General features: G+C 43.9%; 1 protein-coding gene across 1 annotated transcript; it reads right to left on the bottom strand.

Annotated features, from left to right (window-relative positions):
- Window positions 1–19,577: 19,577 nt before the first annotated feature.
- Window positions 19,578–20,758, bottom strand: LOC121978067 (vegetative cell wall protein gp1-like). The gene is made up of 2 exons (XM_042530454.1): window positions 19,724–20,758; window positions 19,578–19,655 (listed from the first exon to the last, which is right to left on the bottom strand). Exons 1-2 carry the CDS (start codon window positions 20,756–20,758, stop codon window positions 19,578–19,580), a joined length of 1,113 nt encoding a protein of 370 aa, XP_042386388.1.
- Window positions 20,759–23,754: the final 2,996 nt, after the last annotated feature.

Raw genomic sequence — 23,754 nt, 5'->3', positions numbered from 1 at the left:
CATCAAGTCAACGAGAAGGCAAGATTGTTTGTTTATACATTCATATTGTTGCTTCTTCTTGTGTATTCTTGTACTCCTATTCTTGCTGGTGCAAGAAAGATTGTGGCGAGGTTTCTCCACCCAGAAGGAGTATATATATTAGCCGGTTCTCCGGGGACTCATCCACCGACGGATTGATAGGCTTCGTCCACCTTACGGATACGTCGAGGAGTAGGAGTATATCTCCGAACCTCGTTACATCGACGCGTGTTGAGGTTTGATTTCTCCGCTTTCGTTTCTATTATTTTTATTTCCGCTGCGCTAACTTGATTTGTAGAAAGAAACGCGAAATTGGGGTCGGCTATTCACACCCCCCCCCTCTCTAGCCGCATCCGAAGGTCCTAACAAGTGGTATCAGAGCAAGGTTGCTCTTTGTCGGATTAACACCCGGGGGAGCACAAGCTAGAGAATGGATCGACTCGGAGAAGACATCACGATTCCACCCTTCTACGAGTGCAACGACTTCGCGTATTGGAAGGTAAGAATGAAGTATTTTCTTATGACTAACCTAGCAAATTGGAATTGTGTACAAGTAGGTTTTATTCCTCCGGTGGATAGAAAGGGAGAACTTCTCAAGAAAAAGAAGTGGACGAAAGAACAAATCCACCAATCCACAATCAACGACGAGGTAACGAAAATCCTTGAATTTTCATTACCTAGTGATATCTTGTGTAAGATAGGTGGATACCACAATGCCAAGGAGTTGTGGAACAACTTGGCTAAGTTCCATGAGGAGAGCTCCAATTCAAGTCATGAAGAGGAGTCAAGTGAGCCAAGTAGCTCACATCATGGAGGTAAGGAATTAGAAGTTAAGGGCTACTCAACATCTATGGAAGAAGAGGAGGAGAGTTCTTCTTCAAGATTGGTGCAAAAAGAAGCTTCTACTTCCGGAAGGGATGAAGAAGAGAGCCTACATCCATCCTCAACCCTAGGTAACTCAAGCGATTTAATTTCAAGTAAATTACATATAATGTGCTTTGAGTGTAGGGAATATGGGAATTACAAGAGTAAATGTCCAAAGAGGATTAGGAAGACTCCACCGGCACCAAAGGTCAAGGAAGCCGGAGTCCCGAAACGCAAGGGTAAGGAGCACGTGGTGTGCTTCCAATGCAAGCGAAGGGGACACTATAGGAGCCAATGTCCAAGGGGGAGGCAACCTCACAAGGACAAGAGACCAAGCACATCTATAGGGGGAGCTAAGGCAAACCCTAAGGTATCCTTTAAGGCACATTGTTGCAATCCTTATAAGACACATGCTAGTAATTTTATTGCAATTGTCAATAATGATAAGCATGATAATCTTAGAAACCGATACATGTGCTTAGGTGCAAAACATGTTAGCATAGACAAGAACAATACTAGAAATGCCAACCCTAGGACTAACTCATCTAAGGTTAAGGAAAACCTAGGTAGAAATCCCAAAACAACTAGACATATGCCTAGGAATACCTCAAAGAAAAATGACAAATTAAAACTTGAGGTATTAGAAAAGGAAAATCAAGTCTTGAGGTCAAGACTTGACACCTTAGAAAAGACCCTTAAGAATTTGGAGAAGTCAACTCTAGGGTCTAAGGGTCAAAAGCAAAAGCCCAAGGACATGAGAGGTTTGAGTCACAAACCTAAGTCTCAAGTGGTCAAGCCCACTTACCATAATGTTCCATTCGATTATGGAACAAGACCTAGGGCTAGGAAGACCATCACCAAGGTCACAAGGGGAGTCACCCCTAGAGTTGATCTTGATGAGTCCCAAATGACCAAGGCTTTAAAGCCTAGGAGGGTCATTAGGAGGGTTGCTAGGGAAGTCATCCCTAGTGAATATTTAGTGAACCCAATGAGCTCAAATAGGTATTGGGTTCCTAGGAGCGTGATTCCATCACGCTAGATGGTTTAGGGTGTGCCAACCTTACTTGAATAGGTAGTTAACCTAATCATGGCAAAAGGTGGCACTTTAGGAATTTTCAAGGTGTAATCAAGCCTTGAAAATGAAATGGAAAGTTATTCCTAAGATGATTAGCATGTGCCAACCATATTCGAGGAATTCTCTAGGGTCAATCTAATTGGCACATAGTGATCTAAAAATCTTTAGTATATGATTTTAGGTCTATTACATTTAGGAATATGGAATTTATGGCAAAATGATCAAAATTATCAAAAATGGCAACTAAGGCTAGAATTAGGTATTTTCTATACCTTTATATATTATTTGCCATGTATTGTTTGCCATATGCCATGTCATGACATCATATTTAATTTATTATCATTTGAAATGTCATGATAATACTTAGGTTAGCTATATGTCATGCCTTATTTAAGTTTCATTACTTTATGACATGACATCATGACATTGGCACATGTTTTTACTTATGATATTATTTTATGCCATGTCATCATCTCTTGCATCTATCAATTAATTTGATTTAAGGATAAAAACACAATTTGATATGGAGATCAAATTGTTGTTTAGAAAATGCATGAGAACTTAGATTAAGATGACCTAAACCATATCTCACATCAAAATTAACTTGGATGTGTTTGATACACCTTAGATGTGTGTGAGATATTAGGATCATGAGTTAGGATCGAGGTGCATAGTTCTTGTACCTAGATGAGCCTAATTCAAAATGGAGGATCATAGGGAAAGTTTGTGTACAAGTCATGTACACTTAGCCCTAAGATTGTGGTCCTAAATTGAATGGTTTAAAATCATTTCAAAATTGATTTGAAAAACCTTGATGAAGCTTTTCTAGTGATAGCATTCATCATTGAGCAAGTTGATACAAAGTTGAGGTAAACTTGAACTATTTCAAAGTTTTTAAACTTTGTATCAAGATTTGAAAATGGAAGTTATTTTCATAGAAAACTATTTTTTCATGATAGTATATGTTATGAGGAATGTATCCTCAAAATTTTATAATTTTTGAAATTTTCTGTAATTTTGTAGGGGTTTCTGAATTTCGGGAGGAAGAAATTCAGAAATGAAATCAGAGCTTTGTGGACCGATCAGAGGGGATTCTGATCGGTCCAGGGAGGTCTGGATCGGTCACTGGACCGATCCAGAGAAGAGTGGATCGGTCAGGTGACCGATCAGCGCGTGCCAACTTGCTGATCTTCGACTGTTTTGTCTGAAATTTCAGCTAGGAGTTGGTGTTTTGGATTTCTAAAGGCTTGAAACTCTCCAAGACATTGTTGGTGCAATGGTCAAGGGGGAGTTGACCTTTAGGGGGAGTTTTACCTATTAGTCAAGGGGGAGTTGACTTTTAGGGGGAGTTTTTACTCCTAAAGACTTGAGTGATATGAGATTATCATTAAGTTAATTGTTGACCTTAGTATCAAGGGGGAAATTAAGGGTTTCAATGAAAGGTATGGGACCTTCATTAGAAAGAAACTCTTGACCTTGATTCACTCTTTTTGATGTGTGTCAAAAAGGGGGAGAGTGTAGGTTTGGGGAGAATGTTCAAGGAAGAACATTAGAAAACCTAAGTTAGGTTATGGTTTTGTCAAACATCAAAAACGGGGAGATTGTTGGTGTAACCTTAGGTCAAGGTTGACCCGACTCGAGTTGACCTAACTCGAGTTGTATTTTGATGTTTGACGAGAACAGAAGAGTTGTATTTTGATGGGAGATTGTTGGTGCAACCTTAGGTCAAGGTTGACCTGGTTGACCTGACTCGAGTTGACTTGACTCAAGTTGTATCTTGATGTTTGACAAGAACAGAAACTTGGGAGGTTGTGGGTGCAACCCTTGGTCAAGGTTGACCTGGTTGACCCGAGGTGAGTTGACTTGGCACGGAAAAGTCCAAGCAGGGAGCTTGGCACGGGAAAAGTCCAAGCAGGGAGCTTGGCACGGGAGAAAGTCCAAGAATGGAGACTTGGCACGGAGAAGTCCAAGTATGGGAACTTGGCAAGTGGAAGTCGGAGAGGGCTCGGTAGCTCGTTCTCCAGATTAGGTCAGAGAGGGCTCGGTAGCTCGTTCTCTGGACCGGAAGTGAAAGACGGAGAGGGCTCGGTAGCTCGTTCTTCGGACTAGGTCAGAGAGGGCTCGGTAGCTCGTTCTCTAGATCAGGCAGGCAGATTGGAAATCCTGGTGAGTGAAGCCAGGTGAAAACCCTAGTGAGTGAAGCTAGGTGAAAGTGAAAGTCCTGGTGAGTGAAGCCAGGCAGTTGGTGAAAGTCCTGGTGAGTGAAGCCAGGCAAGGGAAAGTCCTGGTGAGTGAAGCCAGGCAGTTGGGAAGTCCTGGTGAGTGAAGCCGGGCAAGGAAAAATCCAGATGGATCAAGGCTGATCGGACATCTGGTGTTGTGAAGGTCAAGTAGGTCAAGGGAGTGACCAGATACTTGGCACGAAGAGAAAAGTCTAAGTGGGTCAAAGGGATTGACCGGACACTTGGTAGGGAGTCTTAGCAGGTCAAGGGAGTGACCAGATGCTAAGCATGAGATACCAATAGGTCAAGGTTGACCGGATATTGGTTTGGAAGGCGTGGGACTTGGTTTGGGCAAAAACCAAGAGCTGGATCGATCAGTGGATCGATCCAGTGATACACTGGGTTATCTGATCGGTCTGGTGACCGATCAGTAACCAAACAGTATGCTACTGTATGTTATCTGATCGGTCTGCAGACCGATCAGAAAGCGAACAGAAGGCAAAGAGAAAAGGAGGGGATCGGTCTGTGGACCGATCCACATGCACCCTGATCGGTCCACAGACCGATCAGGAGACGATCAGAGAGTTGGGCGAGTTCTCTGTGAAGAGTGTTGATCGGTCTGGGGACCGATCAGCATAGGTCCTGATCGGTCCCCAAGACCGATCAGGGAGGCCTCGGACCGATCAGGGTGGAGCCTGATCGGTCCAGGTATAGCCGTTATGAGTGACAACGGCTATCTCCGTCTTCTTCGCTGTCTTCTTTGCAGTGCAGGTTATAAAAGGAGATCGAGGGCTTCTACAGCAATACTTCTTCTTCTTCCTCTCCTCAGCTGCTAAAGTATTTTCTGCTTGAGCTTTGCTGAGCTCTTCTTAGCTGAAGCTTCGCGTGAGCTTCCTCGGCTGGGGTCTCCAACAGTTGCTGCTGTATTTGGCCCGTGAAGTTGCTGCTTCATCAACAGCCGACGAGAAGGCAAGATTGTTTGTTTATACATTCATATTGTTGCTTCTTCTTGTGTATTCTTGTACTCCTATTCTTGCTGGTGCAAGAAAGATTGTGGCGAGGTTTCTCCACCCAGAAGGAGTATATATATTAGCCGGTTCTCCGGGGACTCATCCACCGACGGATTGATAGGCTTCGTCCACCTTACGGACACGCCGAGGAGTAGGAGTATATCTCCGAACCTCGTTACATCGACGCGTGTTGAGGTTTGATTTCTCCGCTTTCGTTTCTATTATTTTTATTTCCGCTGCGCTAACTTGATTTATAGAAAGAAACGCGAAATTGGGGTCGGCTATTCACACCCCCCCCTCTCTAGCCGCATCCGAAGGTCCTAACAGACACCCCTTTGGAGCTACCAGAACAAGCACCGGAAACTACTCCTACTAGAAAAATGCCCTGGGCGGAGGTTAACCTTAGCACCCCTCCCCAAGAAACGGGCTATCTCTGTTCCTGAGGATATACCTGTAGGAGATATTCAATCTACTTCTCTAGAACCTACCATATCTTCCTTATACCCTATGCTCGCTTCTCCACCTATTCAACCACCGGAAGATCCTCCCCTTCAAAGTGTCAGTTTAGATCCTGAGTTCATGATGATCTTCCCAGAACTAATTCCTTTACCTAATCAAGGAACTCAAGGTCCTCCTATTCTTCTCTTCTCACTTCCTTCACTTCACAATTCTTTATCATTCTCCTCCACATATTATTCCACCCTTCCAATATTATTTTTTTTTGGGGGGGGGGGGGGGGGGGGTTCTTTGACCACCATTTGGCCAGAGGTCTACCAAAAACTTGAAAAACTCACCTCTGCTGAGTTGGCTGATAAGTTTTCTTTCGAGGAAACTAAGGTAACATGTCCTTCGTCTCTTTATTTTTTCATTAATGCACTCTAACAATAATTTTCTTTTCTACAGCGGTGGGTCATTAATATGAGTGTGACCCATCAATTAAATGATTTATCTCAAGAAAAATGTAAACTGAGATAGCAAACCCCTAGAGCATCCTCTTCTCACACCTCTAGAGAATTAGTGGAGTTATCCAGCCATCTACAAGAGACCTATAAACTTCTTGAGACAGAATCTACAAATTCAAGTACATGGAAAGCTCCTGCAGAGAATTTTGAGTCTCAAGTTAAATCAGAAGCTAACATTCGCTCTGAATTGCCATCCAAGCTAGATAAATATATCGCTGAGAATGCTCAAGTGTTCTCTCAGTTCCAGGCACTAAAGAAGGCTCATGCTTTAGAATTAGCTGCTAAAGACTTTGATTTGCAATCTAACGACTCTGAGCTAAACCTTCTACATTCATCCTTAGCCACAGCTCAAGCGAATATTTCCTCCAAAGTGTCTGAATTGAAAGCCTCTCAGGATGCTCTGGCGGATCATCAGGCGGGCGAAGATGAACGATTTGAAAAGAGGAAAAGAATACTTTTAGTATCTCCTGAATTCAATGCTCCTATTGCTGCTTCAATTGCCAGAGCTTTCACTCATGGGGATGAGGGGTGTATAAAGCAACTAAAATAAAAAAGACATATAATTTCTGATCTTCCAGTCAATTTCCTTGATCGTCGAAAATTACTTGATACCGTACCCCCTGATCTGTTTCTTAAGCTGATCTAGCTTTGGTTCTAGTTTTCAACATGCTTTTGTAATGTAGAACAATTCTGAATATTAACCTTTTCTTATGGTGTTTTACCTATTTACACAATTTGTTTTTGTTCTTATTTGCTGAGTATTCATAGATTTGCTTGACGTTATGCTAATTGTAGTTGATTTGGTTTTATTACTGAATGGTTGAGTTATTATTTTTAATCAAAATTGATATGTTTTAACATTCACTTGGATTTATTTTATTGCATTTGGGGTTATCATTTATTAATCTCCTACAAGCAAATTATCTTTATTTTAATCTATACATTATTTATTGATAACAATTTTTTGTTAGACCTTTACTGGTCAGGCAAGTTCACTGTTGTATTTAATTTCCATTGAACTTAATACTTGACCGACCTTTAATGATCGGTCAAGTTTAGATATATATGTATATATATCCTTAACTAACCTTTGGACTCGATCAGCCAGTAATCTTAAGACCTGAATAGTTGATACTGTCCGACCGAGTTTATACACACATATGCATATTTTGAACTAGCCTTAAGATTCGATCGGTCGATAATGGTTGACCGAGTTTACAATATAAGAAGCATATAATTTTTATTTTATGTAAATATTTAGTCTTTCTCATAATCTTGAAACTTTTAAGTTTGGTAATGACTTTAATATCTTAGGAACGTAACCTTTTGCATCGGTTACCAATACTATTTTCCTATTAGTGACACATGTGTTCATGACGTCTGAACTATACCTTGCTCATTATTGTTGGAACCCCAAGGTGTTTTGATGTGATCAAACAAGCTAAGTTAGGTCCTGCGTTGTCTAACCCTTGTGTCTAAGTGTGCTGGAGCTTAGGAACACAGGAAGTCTAACGGAAGACGCGGCTAGCGAGAAGGACGGCACGGGGAGAGAGCCGACGGGCTCGGTGCGTCCGAGGGACGAGGTGACCGCGGAAGAGTACACCGGTGGACGAGAAGAACATGCACGACGTTTGAGAGACGAGAAACCGGGAAGGAAGGCTGCTCGAGGAGAAGGCCTGAACATGGGTTCGGGTGAGCCCTATTTCGGATGGCCGAGATCACCCAAGCCAGCGGAGTCGGAGCGAACAAGAACCGGACCGAGGCGGGACTGAACCAGAGAAGAGGTCCCGGACGAAAATGTCAACATCTGTTGACTTTGGGCTCCGGGGCGCCCGGAGCCCTCCGGGGCGCCCGGAGCCCTCCGGGGCGCCCGGAGCCCTCCGGGGCGCCCGGAGCCCTCCGGGGCGCCCGGAACCCTTCCGGGCGCTCGGACCTGGATTTTGACCAGGATCGCGTTAAACGCGTTCTGATCATTGGGGGATAAAATTTTATCCCCCCAGGGCGCCCGGAACCCCTTAGGGGCGCCCCGACCAGTGCTATAAATATAGCACTGATCTGCACAGTTAAATCAACTCACTTGTAATCAGTTTTCTCTGTGTTTTCATTTCTGTTCTTTTTATTTGTGCTGTCAACGCTGTAAAGAGGCTACTCCGCCCGAAGGAGATCATCAGATAGTGCGCTTACTTTCCTTGGATTAGCAATCCTCTGATTGCAAACCAAGTAAATCCCTTGTGTCTGATCTTTTCATTTAGTCATTTCTTTTTAGTATTACAAGTGTCTGTTAATTAGTTGAATATCCGAGAAAGGTTTTTGGTTTAATTTTTGTAGGGCAATTCACCCATCCCCTCTTGCCGGCCTCCAAAGGAACCAACAAGTGGTATCAGAGCAAGGCGCTTCAGGAGGACTAACCGCCGATCGAAGCAACTAGATGGTCGGACCAAACATCGTTCCACCAAAATTCGAGGGGAACTTCGCAGACTGGAAGCGTCGTATGGAGGTATTCCTAAGAATTGATTTCGAAATTCGGTTTATAATGAAGTATGGTTTTTTAGCTCCGACGAATCAAGATGGAGAGGAAAAAGAAGAGAGCAATTGGACAAAGAAGGAGCAGAATGAATCTGTAGCAAACAGTCGTGCGGAATATCACCTGCGGAGCGTGTTACCACCTCAAGAGGTCAACCGCATTGGAAGCTATTCATCTGCTAAAGAACTATGGGAGAAGTTTCTGGAACTCCACGAAGGCACGTCTGAAGCGAAGCTTGCTAAAAGAGACATCCTCCGGAACAAGTTGATGAACATTCGTCTGGAAAAAGATGAGAAGGTAGTCATTCTACACGCGAAGGTAAAAGAACTGATTACTGATCTCGAGACCTCGGAGAAACGGTAACAAATCGGGACAGCATACGCTACGCACTCAACACGTTTCCCAGAACTCCAGAATGAACATCAATCGTCGACGCATACTATATCTCAAAAGACCTAGAGGTAAGTACCTTAGAAGAATTGTTCTCTATACTTGAACTACATAAAACCAGGTGTGCCGGGACAACAAAGGACGCTCAAGCCAAATCTTTTACCAGATTTTTTACATTTGACTTTTGGTTAAAATGTTAAATATTATTTTTAAAATATAGGGAAGCAAAATGCTACCGGATAAAAAAACATAGGAGCGTTAAAGGTATTTTAGCCTAATTAATAATACTTAACACATTGGATTTGAAATAAACTTGGAATGCTAAAAAAAAATTATTTATTTTAGTTTCTGTTACACCTAGAATATTATTAATATATTAGTGTTGTAACATCTAAATAGTATTACAAATTAATATGAATACATATTATAACATCTATCCATTAACCGTATTTAATTATTTAAACACTTACGCGTATTTAATTCTTTGAACATGGTTAATGAAGGTTAATGAATGGATTTTATATTAAAAAAATAAAAATTAAGAAAATAAATTTTTAGCTATAAAAAGTAAAATAAATAAATAGTGAGATCCCTAAATAGTTAATATTAAAATGAATATGAGTATATATTAATAAAATAGATATATTAATAAAATAGTTATATGACATACTATTTGACAGGCAAACTGGCAACGTATATTAACCTATCAATACACATGTCCTAACATATTTTTCCCTTTTTAGTTTCATAAAATATATTATATATTTTTTAGAATGAGGATGAAAGAGAAAATAAAGACCCGTAGAAAAATCTAATAAATTAGGAATGAAAAAGAGATTTGAAAGAGAGATTTTTTTTTTTAAAAAACTTTTCAGACCGTTACAGATAAAACTTAACCAACAGTGAATTGTCTACCGTGATTCCAAAACCACCTCTCCGGACATTCCAAATATTTCGAATGACATAATAAAATTTCAGCCAAATTTCATTAAAAGAACCTACTCAGATATCCAAATAAACATAAAACTTGAGCAATTGCCCATGCCAGCCCACTCAGTAGGCCTTCGGTCCCCTTTATTCGGGTGAAAAACAAAAATCCAACAAAACAGTTACAAATGGAATACAAATGAATTCATCTAAAATGAGAAGGAAAAAAAGCACATTTACACCCCCAGACAATGTTACAGCCGCATAGTACTTTCTCAATTTGTGATATCTAATAATCAAGGTTTAATTTTAGTAAATTAATAGATATTTTTTTTAATATATAGTTGACTTAAGAACGTTAAATTAATACATCATACATTATAAATACTTCTCAATTTAACTCATACTAGATAGAAAACTTTAATTGGAGCCGTTCATGATTAATCTATAATATAATAATAATAATATATACATTTAAGAGATGAACAAGAAGTTAATTGATTTTTTTTTAGAAATGAACAAAAATAGAAAATAAAAAAATAATGAAGGCCTCATGTCGTCATTCTCGCTCAATAACCTTAAGTAGTCGACTAATTTATGATGCTCACGGACACGGGACATGGGACACGCTTGTTGACCAGTCGCCGTAATATAGTGTCGACATGGTTAAACACCCAACCAACGGCCCTGATGTTGCCACGTAGTCTCCTGGCAGGCGTCGAAGAATAGGTGGACGATATTAATGATCCCGCAGCCGAGACACGACGGAAGTGCCTGACTTTTCGTCTTTACTTTTCGTCCTTTACTTTTCATCCTTTCTCTATGCTTTTGGAAAAAAGTACCTGACTTGAACGTCGAAGGGCCTGACCCGGGGACTTTTTCCCTGGTTTCTGGTCTCTAACGACTGGTGGGCTCGTCTGAGTGTGCGCAGAGTCCTTGCGTCGTTAGCCTGATCATCATCCCTTGTCATCCGTCCATGTGAACCCTTTCGACGGGTGTCAGATAGACCGGACTCAGCAACGACTTTCCGTCAACACCGGCGACACCGTGACCGCCTCCATCCGACTCAGCTTCCGGACGGGATTAATTTGGCGCTGTCTGTGGGAACACAACAACCTGTTCCGGAACGTGAAGATGGAAGAGTCTGGTCGCATCAACGTCACCATGACTGCAGGAGAGTAAGAGCTCTTCAAGGAGGCCAAAAGGCAAGCAGCCTCAGAGAAACAAGCAATCGTCTCGCGACCACACCAAGCTCCTGAAGCCTCCAAGGAGTCCATCCCTGTTTCGGATCGGGGCTCTATGAGAAAGCAGCCTGAGGGGTTTCCCCAGGTTCCTTATCGCGAGCCTGACCTAGGGTATTATCAGCCAGGGCCCCAGGGCCCCAGCCTTAAGAGAGAACAACCTCAAGTCTTCATGGCTGAGAGTTCCCTACCCAGAGACTCGAGGAAAGGGAAGACTCTCATCATACCTGAAGTGTTCCCAGAAGATCCGGATGAGAAAGTACCCTTCTCTGCCAGGATCTTGAATGAAAAGTTACCTAAGGGTTATAGGGCCCCATCAATCGGGGAATATGATGGGAGCAAGGACCCGGAGGACATCTACGTAAGTTTAAGAATGCTGCCCTGTTGCATCAATATAGTGATGCCGTCAAGTGTCGAGTTTTCTTAAATACTCTATCCGGTTCGACACTAAAGTGGTTTGATGGGTTACCACAAGGATCCATCACATGCTTCTTGGATTTCAAGATGGCCTTCCTTCGTCGTTTTGCTAGCAGCAAAAAATATCAAAAGACAGATCATTGCCTTTTCGCTCTTAAGCAAGGGCCAACCGAACCTTTAAGCAATTACATCAACCGCTTCAACCAAGTGGCCCAGGACGTCCCCACAGCCACTTCAGAGATATTGATGAGCGCTTTCTCCCATGGATTAGGAGAGGAAGAATTCTTTAGAGATCTCATCAAGAATCCCGCTCGGAATTTTGATGAGATAGTGGAAAAAGCCGCTTGCTATATCAAGGTGGAGGAAGCACAGGCAGCCCGGAGGAAAGTTGAGAGACCACCTCCATCTGTCAATAAGCCGGAAAGAAGGATGCTTCAACCACTTCCTCAACCTCTTCCACGCGCTCGAGAAGTTAGGCCTACCTTCCAGCCCGGTCCAGAGATTAGACCGACCCCCCGAGTCACAGCTGTACACGCTCCACGACCTGGACCGTGGAACACTCGGTATTGCACCTATCATCAATCTCATATTCATGACACTAACCATTGTTTCCAGTTCGCTCGGGACTCTAAACGGGCTGCCGAGTTAGGCTTACCTCCGCCCGAGCTAGCCCCTCAAGTACTCAAGATGATGGAAGAGCAGCGAGCCTCAGCTGGACAGGCCGGGCAACCCCGTCCTGACTTAGCCGGGCCCAGTACTCATCAACCCGGTCGGGGAGGAGAATCAGAAGGAGAGAGGGAGGCCGAGAATAGAGGCAACGCCGCCGTTCGAGAGATTGGCATAATCTCTGGAGAGCCAACCGATGGAGATTGGGGGAGAGGGCGCAAGTCTCATGTGCGTCGCTTGGAGATCCACACCGTTGGATGCAGCCAGGAGCAAGCTTGTGGCCCTGTCATTAGCTTCAGGCCGGCAGACCTGGAAGGTCTGGAGCTGCCTCATGACGACGCCCTTATCATCAAGGCCATTATTGCCAATAGCCGGGTGACCCGGGTTTTTGTTGACACCGGGAGCTCGGTTAATATCTTGTTCAGAACCGCATTTGAGGAAATGCAGATCGATGCCACTGAACTCCAGCCGGTGGCCACCTCTCTATATGGTTTTACAGGCAATGAAGTGAAGCCAATGGGTCAGATCAAGTTGGCCATATCTCTGGGCACCAAGCCATTGGTGCGCACTAGGAGGAGCACTTTTATAGTGGTTGATTCCCCCTCCTCTTATAACGTCATCCTGGGAAGGCCCGCCTTGCATGAATTTAGGGCTGCTGTTTCTACCTTCCATCAAAAAATTAAATTTTCCATTGGCGAGCAGGTCGAGGAAGTTAAGGGAGAACAGAAAGTCTCCCGGAGATGCTATATTGATATGGTCCGGGTAGAAGCATGTAAGAATCAAAGGATGCAAGATGGGGGAGTTCATGCCGTTCAAGAAGAGCCTTTACCTATGGCTGAAGAACCCATCCCCTGGGAGGAGGTATAACTATATGCTGAACGCCCTGAAAGTTTAACTCGCATAGCTAGCGATCTGCCTCCTCCTCTCAGGGAGGAATTAGTCCAATGCTTGATCCGCAACCAGGATGTCTTCACCTGGTCTATAGAGGAGTTACCCGGGGTCAAGCCTGAAGTAGCGGAGCACAAGTTACATCTGCTACTGGACTCCCGACTGATTAAACAGAAGAAAAGGAACTTCTCAGCCGACCAGAACAAAATAATCAGAGCTGAGGTGGACCAGCTCAGGAAAGCAGGCCACGTTCGAGAGGTGCAGTTTCCATCCTGGCTCTCCAACGTAGTCTTAGTAAAGAAGCCCAACAACAAGTGGAGAGTATGCATAGACTTCCGAGATCTCAATCGAGCTAGTCCCAAAGATTGTTATCCCCTGTCCCGGATTGACCAGATGGTGGACTCAACTGCCGGTTGTGAGAGGATCTGCATGTTGGATGCTTATCAGGGGTATCATCAAATCCCCTTGGCAGTGGAGGACCAAGAAAAGGTTAGCTTCATTACAGCTGATGGTACTTTTCGTTATACTGTCATACCCTTTGGTCTCAGAAACACAGGAGCCACATATCAAAGGATGATGGACAAGATTTTCTGGGAGCAGATCGATCGTAACGTGGAGGTTTATGCGGATGATATACTCATTAAGTCCCCTTTAGCAGTTAATCTGATCGTGGATGTGGAAGAAACTTGCGGGACTCTTCAGCAATACGGGCTGAAGCTGAACCCATTGAAATGCTTGTTTGGAGCTAAAGGAGGAAAGTTCTTGGGCTACCTAGTGACCGAACAAGGAATAGAAGCTAATCCAGAAAAAGTTCGGGCACTACGTGATATGCAAGTTCCCCAGAATTTGAAGGAAACACAGAAGCTGGTAGGTAGAATAACAACCCTATCAAGGTTCATTTCCAGATCTGCGGACCGGGCTGTCCCTTTCTTTAAAGTACTCAGAAAGGCCTTCAAGTTCCAGTGGGACGCAGAATGTACCCGAGCCTTTGAAGAGCTGAAGAAGTATTTGGAAGCCTTGCCATCCTTATTCAAGCCGGTCATCGGAGAACCGCTGTGGGTTTACTTGTCTGCCACCCCTAAGGTCATGGGGGTTGTACTTGTTAAAGAGCAAGATAATATACAATGACCAGTGTATTTCTTTAGCCATCTATTAAAAGGGACCGAGTCTCGATATATGACCCTGGAGAAGTTGGTTTACAGATTGGTTCTTATGGCCCGACGGTTAATGTTGGTCCCTTTGGAGGCCGGCAAGAGGGGAGGGGTGAATTGCCCTACAAAATAAAACTCGAACCTTTCTCGGATTTCAACTATATAATGAACACTTGTAATAAATAAATAAAAGAGACTGAGTAAAGAAAAGCAGACACCAGAGTTTTACTTGGTTTGCAATCAGGGGATTGCTAATCCAAGGAATGTAAGCGCACTATCTGATTCTCCTCTGGGCGAAGTAGCCTCTTTACAACATTGACAGCGCAAATGAAAAGAACAGAATTGAAAGCATAGAAGGAATTGATTACAAGTGAGTTCTAAACATCTGTGCAAACCAGTGCTATATTTATAGCACTGGTCGGGGCGCCCCGGAGGGTTCCGGGCGCCCCGGACCCCAAAAGTCAACTCTGGTTGACTTTTTCCGTCCGGTCGCTCCGCTTCGGATCAGCTCGTCTCGGTCCGGATTTTCTGTTCCGGCTCCACTAGCTTGGGTGATTTCGGCCATCCGGAATAGGGCTCACCCGAACCCAGGTTCCGGCCTTCTCCTCGAGCAGCCTTCCTTCACGGTTTCTCGTCCCTCGAACGCCGCGCACGTTCTTCTCGTCCACCCGTGTACTCTTCCGCGGTCACCTCGTCCCTCGGACGCACCGAGCCCGTCGGCTCTCTCCTGTGCCGTCCTTCTCGCTAGCCGCTCGACTTCCTGTGTTCCTAAGCTCCTGCACACTTAGACACAAGGGTTAAACAAACACAGGACCTAACTTAGCTTGTTTGATCACATCAAAACACCTTGGGGTTCCAACAGTTAAGACCATATTTCCTAGCGCATCCTATCACAGTACTGACTAATAGCACCATGGACAGAGCTCTGACTAACGTGGAGGTAGCAGGCCGGCTTATCAAGTGGGTGACTGAGCTAGGAGAGTACGACATACAATATTAGCCGCGCACAGCCATCAAAGTGCAGGCCTTGGCAGACTTTTTAACAGAAATCCATCAGACTAGCTTTGAGGAAACTTCGAAGATATACGTAGATGGGTCAGCAACTCATCAAGGAAGCGGGGTCGGGGTTCTATTGATATCTCCCCAAGGGGATATACTTCAGTTGGTTGTCCGGTTGAATTTCCGAGCCACTAACAATGAGGCGGAATACGAGGCTTTGTTGGCAGGATTGCAAGTAGCTCGACACGTAGGGGCTGCCCGGGTAATCATCTACTCAGATTCCCAGCTAGTAACTCAGCAAGTAGCCGACAACTTTGTGGTAAATTGTGATAAGTTACAAGTATACCGGGAAGCGTATGAAAAAATGAAGGAAGAATTTGTGGAAGTTACAGTGACTAAGATCCTCAGGATAGAGAATGAGAAAGCAGATGAACTAGCGAAGATGGCTAGTTCTCTAACTACCTGGGTGTTGGACAAGTCAATAGCGCAAACTTTCCTTATAGCTCAGATAGATCTGCAGAATAATAGGGAAGTAATCATTGATTGACGGACACCCTTGATCAGCTATCTTATGCAGGGTATCTTACCGGTTGACCCAGAAGAATCATGACTAGTCAGGAAAGAAGCTCATGCCTATGTCATGATAGGGGATCTGCATGTTGGATGCTTATCAAGGGTATCATCAAATCCCCTTGGCAGTGGAGGACCAAGAAAAGGTTAGCTTCATTACAGCTGATGGTACTTTTTGTTATACTGTCATACCCTTTGGTCTCAAAAACACAGGAGCCACATATCAAAGGATGATGGACAATATTTTCTGGGAGAAGATCGATCGTAACGTGGAGGTTTATGTGGATGATATACTCATTAAGTCCCCTTTAGCAGTTAATCTGATCGTGGATGTGGAAGAAACTTGTGGGACTCTTTGGCAATACGGGCTGAAGTTGAACCCATTGAAATGCTTGTTTGGAGCTAAAGGAGGAAAGTTCTTGGGCTACCTAGTGACCGAACGAGGAATAGAAGCTAATCCAGAAAAAGTTCGGGCACTACGTTATATGCAAGTTCCCCAGAATTTAAAGGAAACACAGAAGCTGGTAGGCAGAATAACAGCCCTGTCAAAGTTCATTTCCAGATCTGCGGACCGGGCTGTCCCTTTCTTTAAAGTACTCAGAAAGGCCTTCAAGTTCCAGTGGGACGAAGAATGTACCCGAGCCTTTGAAGAGCTGAAGAAGTATTTGGAGGCCTTGCCATCCTTATTCAAGCCGGTCATCGGAGAACCGCTGTGGGTTTACTTGTTTGCCACCCCTGAGGTCATGGGGGTTATACTTGTTAAAGAGCAAGATAATATACAACAACCAGTGTATTTCTTTAACCATCTATTAAAAGGGGCCGAGTCTCGATATACGACCCTGGAGAAGTTGGTTTACGGATTAGTTCTTATGGCCCGACGGTTAAGACCATATTTTCTGGCGCATCCTATCACAGTACTGACTAATAGCACCATGGACAGAGCTCTGACTAACGTGGAGGTAGCAGGCCGGCTTATCAAGTGGGTGACCGAGCTAGGAGAGTACGACATACAATATTAGCCACGCACAACCATCAAAGTGCAGGCCTTGGCAAACTTTTTAACAGAAATCCATCAGACTAGCTTTGAGGAAACTTCGAAGATATACTAGATGGGTCAGCAACTCATCAAGGAAGCGGGGTCGGGGTTCTATTGATATCTCCCCAAGGGGATATACTTCAGTTGGTTGTCCGGTTGAATTTCCGAGCCACTAACAATGAGGCGGAATACGAGGCTTTGTTGGCAGTATTGCAAGTAGCTCGACACGTAGGGGCTGCCCGAGTAATCATCTACTCAGATTCCCAGCTAGTAACTCAGCAAGTAGCCGACAACTTTGTGGTAAATTGTGATAAGTTACAAGTATACCGGGAAGCGTATGAAAAAATGAAGGAAGAATTTGTGGAAGTTACAGTGACTAAGATCCTCAGGATAGCGAATGAGAAAGCAGATGAACTAGCGAAGATGGTCAGTTCTCTAACTACCTAGGTGTTGGACAAGTCAATAGCGCAAACTTTCCTTATAGCTTAGATAGATCTGCAGAATAATAGGGAAGCAATCATTGATTGACGGACACCCTTGATCAGCTATCTTATGCAGGGTATCTTACCGGCTGACCCAGAAGAATCATGACTAGTCAGGAAACAAGCTCATGCCTATGTCATGATAGGGGATCAACTGTACAAGAGGTCCTTCTCTAGACCTTTACTCAAATGCCTGGATATAGAGGAAGCAGATCAGGCTTTACGAGAAATATATCTGGGATGCTGTGGTAGTCATGTGGGAGGTCGGACATTATCTCGCAAGGTACTCTTGACCGAGTATTTCTGGCATACTTTACAGAGTGATGCTCAAAAGCTAGTGAATACCTGCCTGTACTTCCAAAAACATCAGAATTTGACACACCGACTAACGACTCTGCTAAGAACATCTATAGTCTCGTATCCCTTTGACCAGTGGGGCATGGATATTGTGGGACCATTTCCAATGGCCCCGGGTCACAAACGCTTCTTACTGGTAGCGGTGGATTATTTCTCCAAGTGGGTGGAAGTAGAGGCCCTGGCCAGGATCACGGAAGATGCTATCATCCAATTTATATGGAAGAATATTCTTTGTAGATTTGACATACCGCACAAATTGGTATCACATATTGGAGGCAATTTCAAGGGCAAAAAATCCAGACCTGGTGTAAGGAGTTTGACATAGCGCAAGCCTTCACTTCAGTGGCATACCCACAAAGCAACGGCCAGACCGAGGTGGTCAATCGAGAAATAGTACGAGATCTGAAGGTTAAGCTGGATCATGTGGGAGGTAACTGGGTGGAAGAGCTTCTGAGCATCCTATGGGCCTATCGCACAACACCTCGAGAAAGCACAGGTCTGACACCATTTCATCTAGTTTATGGGAACGAAGCGGTAGTACCTATAGAGATTGGAGTGCCGTTAGTTAGGAGGATGCTATACGATGAAGGAAATGCAGAGTGGCGACTGGCTGAGCTGGATCTCATTAGTGAAATTCGCGAGAGGACAACAACCAGACTGGAGGCCTACAGACAAAGAATGAGGCAAACTTATAATAGGAGAGTAGTTCCTCGATTCTTTGGAGAGGGAGACCTGGTCTGGAAGCAAGTAAAGCCCGTGGGGGATGTGGCTAAGCTAGCACCGCAGTGGGAGGGGCCTTATAAGGTCATTAAGAAATTATCGTCTGGAGCTTACTATTTATAAGATAACCAAGGTAGGAAGCTAGATCGGCCGTGGAGTGCTACCTACTTGCGACCTTACCGAGTGTAAGGAATTGTATAAAGAAGAAGAGGTCGGGCTGTAAAATATCTGCCAGATCGGGGCCAAACGCTGACCAGATAGCTTAGTAAAAGGATATGTCAGAGCGGGGATTGTATATCATAACATTTCTGTCAATAGAGTAAAATATTTCAGCAAATTAAACCTCAAAGTGCAAGTGATCGTGTAGGAAGTAAAGCAATAAAGTATTCTACAAGACATCGTTAAGTCATAATATGTGTAGGCATTCAGCATCAATCATTTAAAGGGAGCAAAAATATTATCCGGAATCTCTTTAATGATCCGAGCATGATCCAGAAACTCGACAGGAGGAGCGGATTTCAAGTAGCCCTGTTTGTAGAGTTGTCGCAGAGCCTCAGCCACACCATAAATAACAGATGTGGAGAAACGTTGTCCCGCTTGTGTACAAAACTCTGGAGAGCACAGGTACAAGTCGCGGCTCTGCTTGTAACGGTCATTTCCCCCTTCCTTATAGATAGTCAGGGTTGTGGATACCCCCTCTACAGTAGCACGAGCCTGCAATAGTTCAGCCCGGACGACCACAAGTTCTGCTGCTTGAGACGCCAGTTGGGCCGCTTGGGACTCTAATCTTTTGCTCTGCTCTTGTGTTAGGGTTTCTGCGGAACGTAGTTTCTAGGTTAACTGGTCAATGGCTCGCTGATGCACCAAAGCTTGTTGATCCACGTGTTGCTGGTGCACAACATCAATCTGGCTCTTTTCTGCATGAAGGCCTTTAAGCTGACGGTTAGCCTGCGCCAGGGATACTTTTGGATGGGTATTCCTTCTGGTCAGGTCCTTTATTTCATCTCTCAGGGCATAACTAGCTTGCGCGGGGTCATTTAACTAAAGCTCCAATTCCGTTACCCTGCCCGCAGCACTTTATTCTGGTAATGAGTGGCATGAAAGGATTGATTTATTATCAAGGACTCTTCACAAGCCTGAGGCATAAAGGAAGTATTTAATAAGAGTGGGAAAAATAATCAGTGGTGGAATAGTTAAAACTTACCTTGATATACAGCTCTGAGAATCTATCCATTTGGGCAGGTGGCGGCAAGAGTTCCATCTGGTGCATACTTTCTTCCCATAAAGGGGCTAAATGACCTTTCATTATCAAGGTGCTGGTGGGAACGTCTTGCCTTGACCTTAACCTAGTCTTAAAAGGGGTAGTGGTATGGTAATGGTGATGAGCAGGTGGTGGTGGCTGTGAAGGACCAATAGTTGAGCCAGAGGGAGCTGAAGGGGGCACATGGGAAGGCTCTTGAGGTGAGGTATTTGGTGAAGGGTGATGTGAGGGGTCTGCTTCGGTGCTACAGTGCTGTTGTGAGAATGAAGGTTGAGCCAGTGGTGGCTCGGCCAGGACCTCAGGAGGAGCAGGAGGTTGTGAGAATGATGGTTGAGCTAGTGGTGGCTCAGCCGAGACCTCAGGAGGAGCAGGAGGCTGTGAGAATGAAGGTTGAGCTAGTGGTAGCTCGGCCGGAACCTCAGGAGGAGCAGGAGGAGTATCTGCCTGGCTCGTGATAGGAGTGGTGATTGCAACAGGAGGCGAAGGATGAGGAACAGGAGAAGGGCCCAAGTCTTGTCTAGGAGTGGTAGTTCTTCGGCGAACTCTGTGAGCCAAAGGCTGATCGTCCGAATCAGAATCCTCAGAAGGTAGCCGAGACCTGCGCCGAGAAGAAGAAGGTGTATCCCGACTTGAGCGGTCATTTACAGAACGTGCCCGACTATCCACCTGAGATGCTTCTCTGAAGGCAGGGCTGGCGTAAGTTACATTGGCTGATCTTCGACCACGTCCACGACCAGGGCCAGAAGTAAGGGGGGAAGGAATGTCCTGTCGGAGAGGAACAGATGATGCAGGTCGGGAAGTAGGCGTGGTTCGGGGATGAGTAGAGGAGGCAGGCCAGGAAGTAGGCGAGGCCTGGGAGCGCGTAGAGGAGGCAGGTCGGGAAGCCGGTGCGGCCCTGGGGCGAGCAGAAGAGGTAGGTCGAGGAGCAGACGAGGCCCTTGGGGAACGACTGGGTCGGGGAATGGTGAAGGCAGTCATCCCAACCTGAGTTGAAGTCGAGTAAGGAATTGACCTCCTCTCTAGGATGGCTCGACCTCGTCGCATTATTTCCCCATCACTTAAGGGAAGGGGCTGAACCTCAGAGGCACGGGTTAAAGTGTCAGCTGCATAAGCCAGGATATGGGGTCAGTTCCAGTAACTAAAGCAAAATATCGGAAATCTAGAAGAAACGAAAGAAAGGCTTACCCAGGGAACGGGGTGTTTCAGAAGTAAGGCGGCTTAGTCGGAAATAAGACAACAACTCTTCAGATAATAAGCGCGTTAAGTTCAGCTGTCATCCTGCTAAGCGAGACGAAGCCTCTATATAGAAGGTATCAAGCTGGAACTCCCCTAATTGTGGGATCGAGGGAAGCAACGACTGCCATTGCAGGGGCCATTCTACCTCATGGGGAAATCAGATGAAGAAGAATTTACTCGCCCAGTTTGTAACGACCACCCTTCTTACTATACTATACTACTCTCTAAGGATGACCATTACTTAACTACTAACTCTATTTAACTGGTGTGATCGAAACCACGAGGAATCCCTACCGAAAAATTTTGACAGAATCTCCCCTATACCGGTGACTATAATCATTAATACATAACATAATATACACAACCACAGGCGGCTGGAACATTTATCAAACACCCACGCAGTTAAATAAGTATCAAACACACAAATATCTACTTACTAAACTAAACTCAAATGTTTACAATAACTAAAATGCGGAAGCTAAAAAAGAATAAGGAAAGAAGACTAAAGGAACTCCTTTCTAGTCCCAAGACTTCCATAGTCCTGGCATCACACATCATCCGCACCTCCTTGTCGTCTTCCTTTGCTAACACTTTTCTTTTCCTGTATCTGCAGTAAGAGGAAATGCAAACTATAAGCAAAATGCTTAGTAAGCGCTATCTAACTCACAAAACTCGATATGCATGTGAATATACTGAAATCTAAAAGCTGAATGCTCAAAAAGAAAACTACTCATGCTCATCTACTAGTAAAAGAAACAAACATACTGAAATGCTAAACATGTAAAGCTACTCATGCTCTTCTAATAGCAAAGAACAGTAAACTAATCTAAATAACATGCTAGCATAAAAGAAAACTCAACTTGCTGATTTTAAAACAAAGTGAAACTTATTTCAATTGTTCTAACTTAATCTTTAATACTTTATATTTATGTAAAACTCGTTTTACTTGTTCAAAAACTTATACTTATAATACTTCAAAATAATAATCAACTTCTCTTGGGCCCCGCAACTGTGATTTTACTTTTGTAATGACCCGACCCATTTGGCGGCCCATTTGGCGACCCTCGGGTCGTCGACCGTCGACCGTCGGCCGTGCCGTTACTACTAGGTTATCTAAACCTAGGGACGACTATGGGAGCCCAACCCAAGGACAACTGAGAGTCCAGCACAGTGCCACTGATAAAAGTAAAATACTTGTTTTCTTTTAATACTTCTATATAATGTCTCGGCATTTTCTTTAGCACCTTGTGTGCCAAAATCCCTAAAGTCTTGACTTTGGGATCTACTTAAGGCCTTGGCCTTTTTCTTTCTTTTCTTTATCTTTCTTATACTTGTTAATACTTCTAAAAGAATACTTCTTTAAAAAGAAACTGAAATGTTTAAGCAAATTCTAACTTTGAAATGCTTAACCCAAAAATCTACCTACTATGCTAATAAAATTTTGCATATTAAAATCTGCATACTATACTTATAAAAATCTGCATGCTATGCTTATAAAAATCGGCACATGTTCAGCTAAGGGTAAATGAATTCTGCACACTAATACTTAATAAAAATCTGCACACTAAAATGCTGCATATTAAGCTAACACAATTCTGCATATTAAGCTCTAACGAAACTAGAAATTGATTGTTTTAAAAGGAAGGCTACTCATGCACATCTAATAACATAAAAAAATTAGAAATCTGCTCATGTTATTCCAATAGCAAAGGAACTAGAAATCTAAATCTGCACATGTTCATGTTATTTACTAATTTTAAATAGCAAAGGAACTGAATGAATATATAAATGCACACTTGAATGAATATGTTCATGCCTACTTCTACTTGAATGAATATAAATGCTCACTTGAATAGATCTGCTCATACTCATGCCTACTGGTGGGAGTTGTCTATAGTTCCACGACAAGAAAGTAATATAAGGGAAACAAAATGCTATACATAGCTATTCAAACAAACATATATATCAAATTCACAGCTTAACCCTTTTTGTAAGCAACCCTAATTCTCCAAATCATGCTTCATCAGATGGCAAAGAAAACCAACAACATTATGAATCTGTTCTAAGGTCCCTAACATCTTAATTCCCTACAACAAAAATCCCAAGCCAACAGGAGCCAATTCCTCTTCATATTCATCCTTTCAACCTCACGGCAGAAAATGTGCAATCCATCCCTTCTCATGGCATACCCAAAAACAAAGGAAACACCAAATTAAATTCAAAAACAAGAAGAGGAACACGGAATAAACCTTGGAGCTATCCTACTGCAGGTGAGTAACAACTTACTTTAGGTTTCTTGGACTTACAGCCGGAGAAAGGAACTTCTAGGGTTCGGAGAAACTTCAAATCTCGCGTCTCCTTTGTGTTTCCGAGCTCCCCGCGTCGAGGTGGTCACGCACGGGTGAAGACCGGTCGGAAAAAGCCTTCGCCGACCGCCGGAGGGAGGAAACCCTAGCTCCTTCGTGTTTCCGCCCGAGAGAAGAACGGCGTCGCGCCGCGAGAAGGAGGAGGAAAAGGTTTCGGGTCGGGAGAAATTAGGGCTCGGGAATTTACCTCCTCAACTTATCCCTCTTTATAATCTCCATATTCTGTTAACTTGTTAAATAAATTTTCCTACCTTTTCTAAACAAACCGACGGCTGGATCACTTGGTCAGCCGGATTTTGACCAACTCTAAGGTCACGGTTTCGATTCCTCAGCCGCGCACTTTTCGTTTCGATTTATTTTTAATGTTCCTAA

The sequence above is a fragment of the Zingiber officinale genome, chromosome 4B (assembly GCF_018446385.1).
Source record: "Zingiber officinale cultivar Zhangliang chromosome 4B, Zo_v1.1, whole genome shotgun sequence".
NCBI classification, from domain to species: Eukaryota; Viridiplantae; Streptophyta; class Magnoliopsida; order Zingiberales; family Zingiberaceae; genus Zingiber; species Zingiber officinale.
The sequence above is the reverse complement of the archived record's forward strand: the minus strand, read 5'-3'. Positions and strand labels throughout refer to the sequence as shown.

Bases quoted from the DNA above. Each gene is read 5' to 3' on its own strand.
- LOC121978067 (XM_042530454.1), bottom strand. From the start codon at position 20,758: ATGACTGCCTTCACCATTCCCCGACCCAGTCGTTCCCCAAGGGCCTCG. The intron at 19,656-19,723 runs GTAAGTTTTAAC...TTTATGCCTCAG, and splicing joins TCTCAGAGCTGTATATCAAG to GCTTGTGAAGAGTCCTTGAT.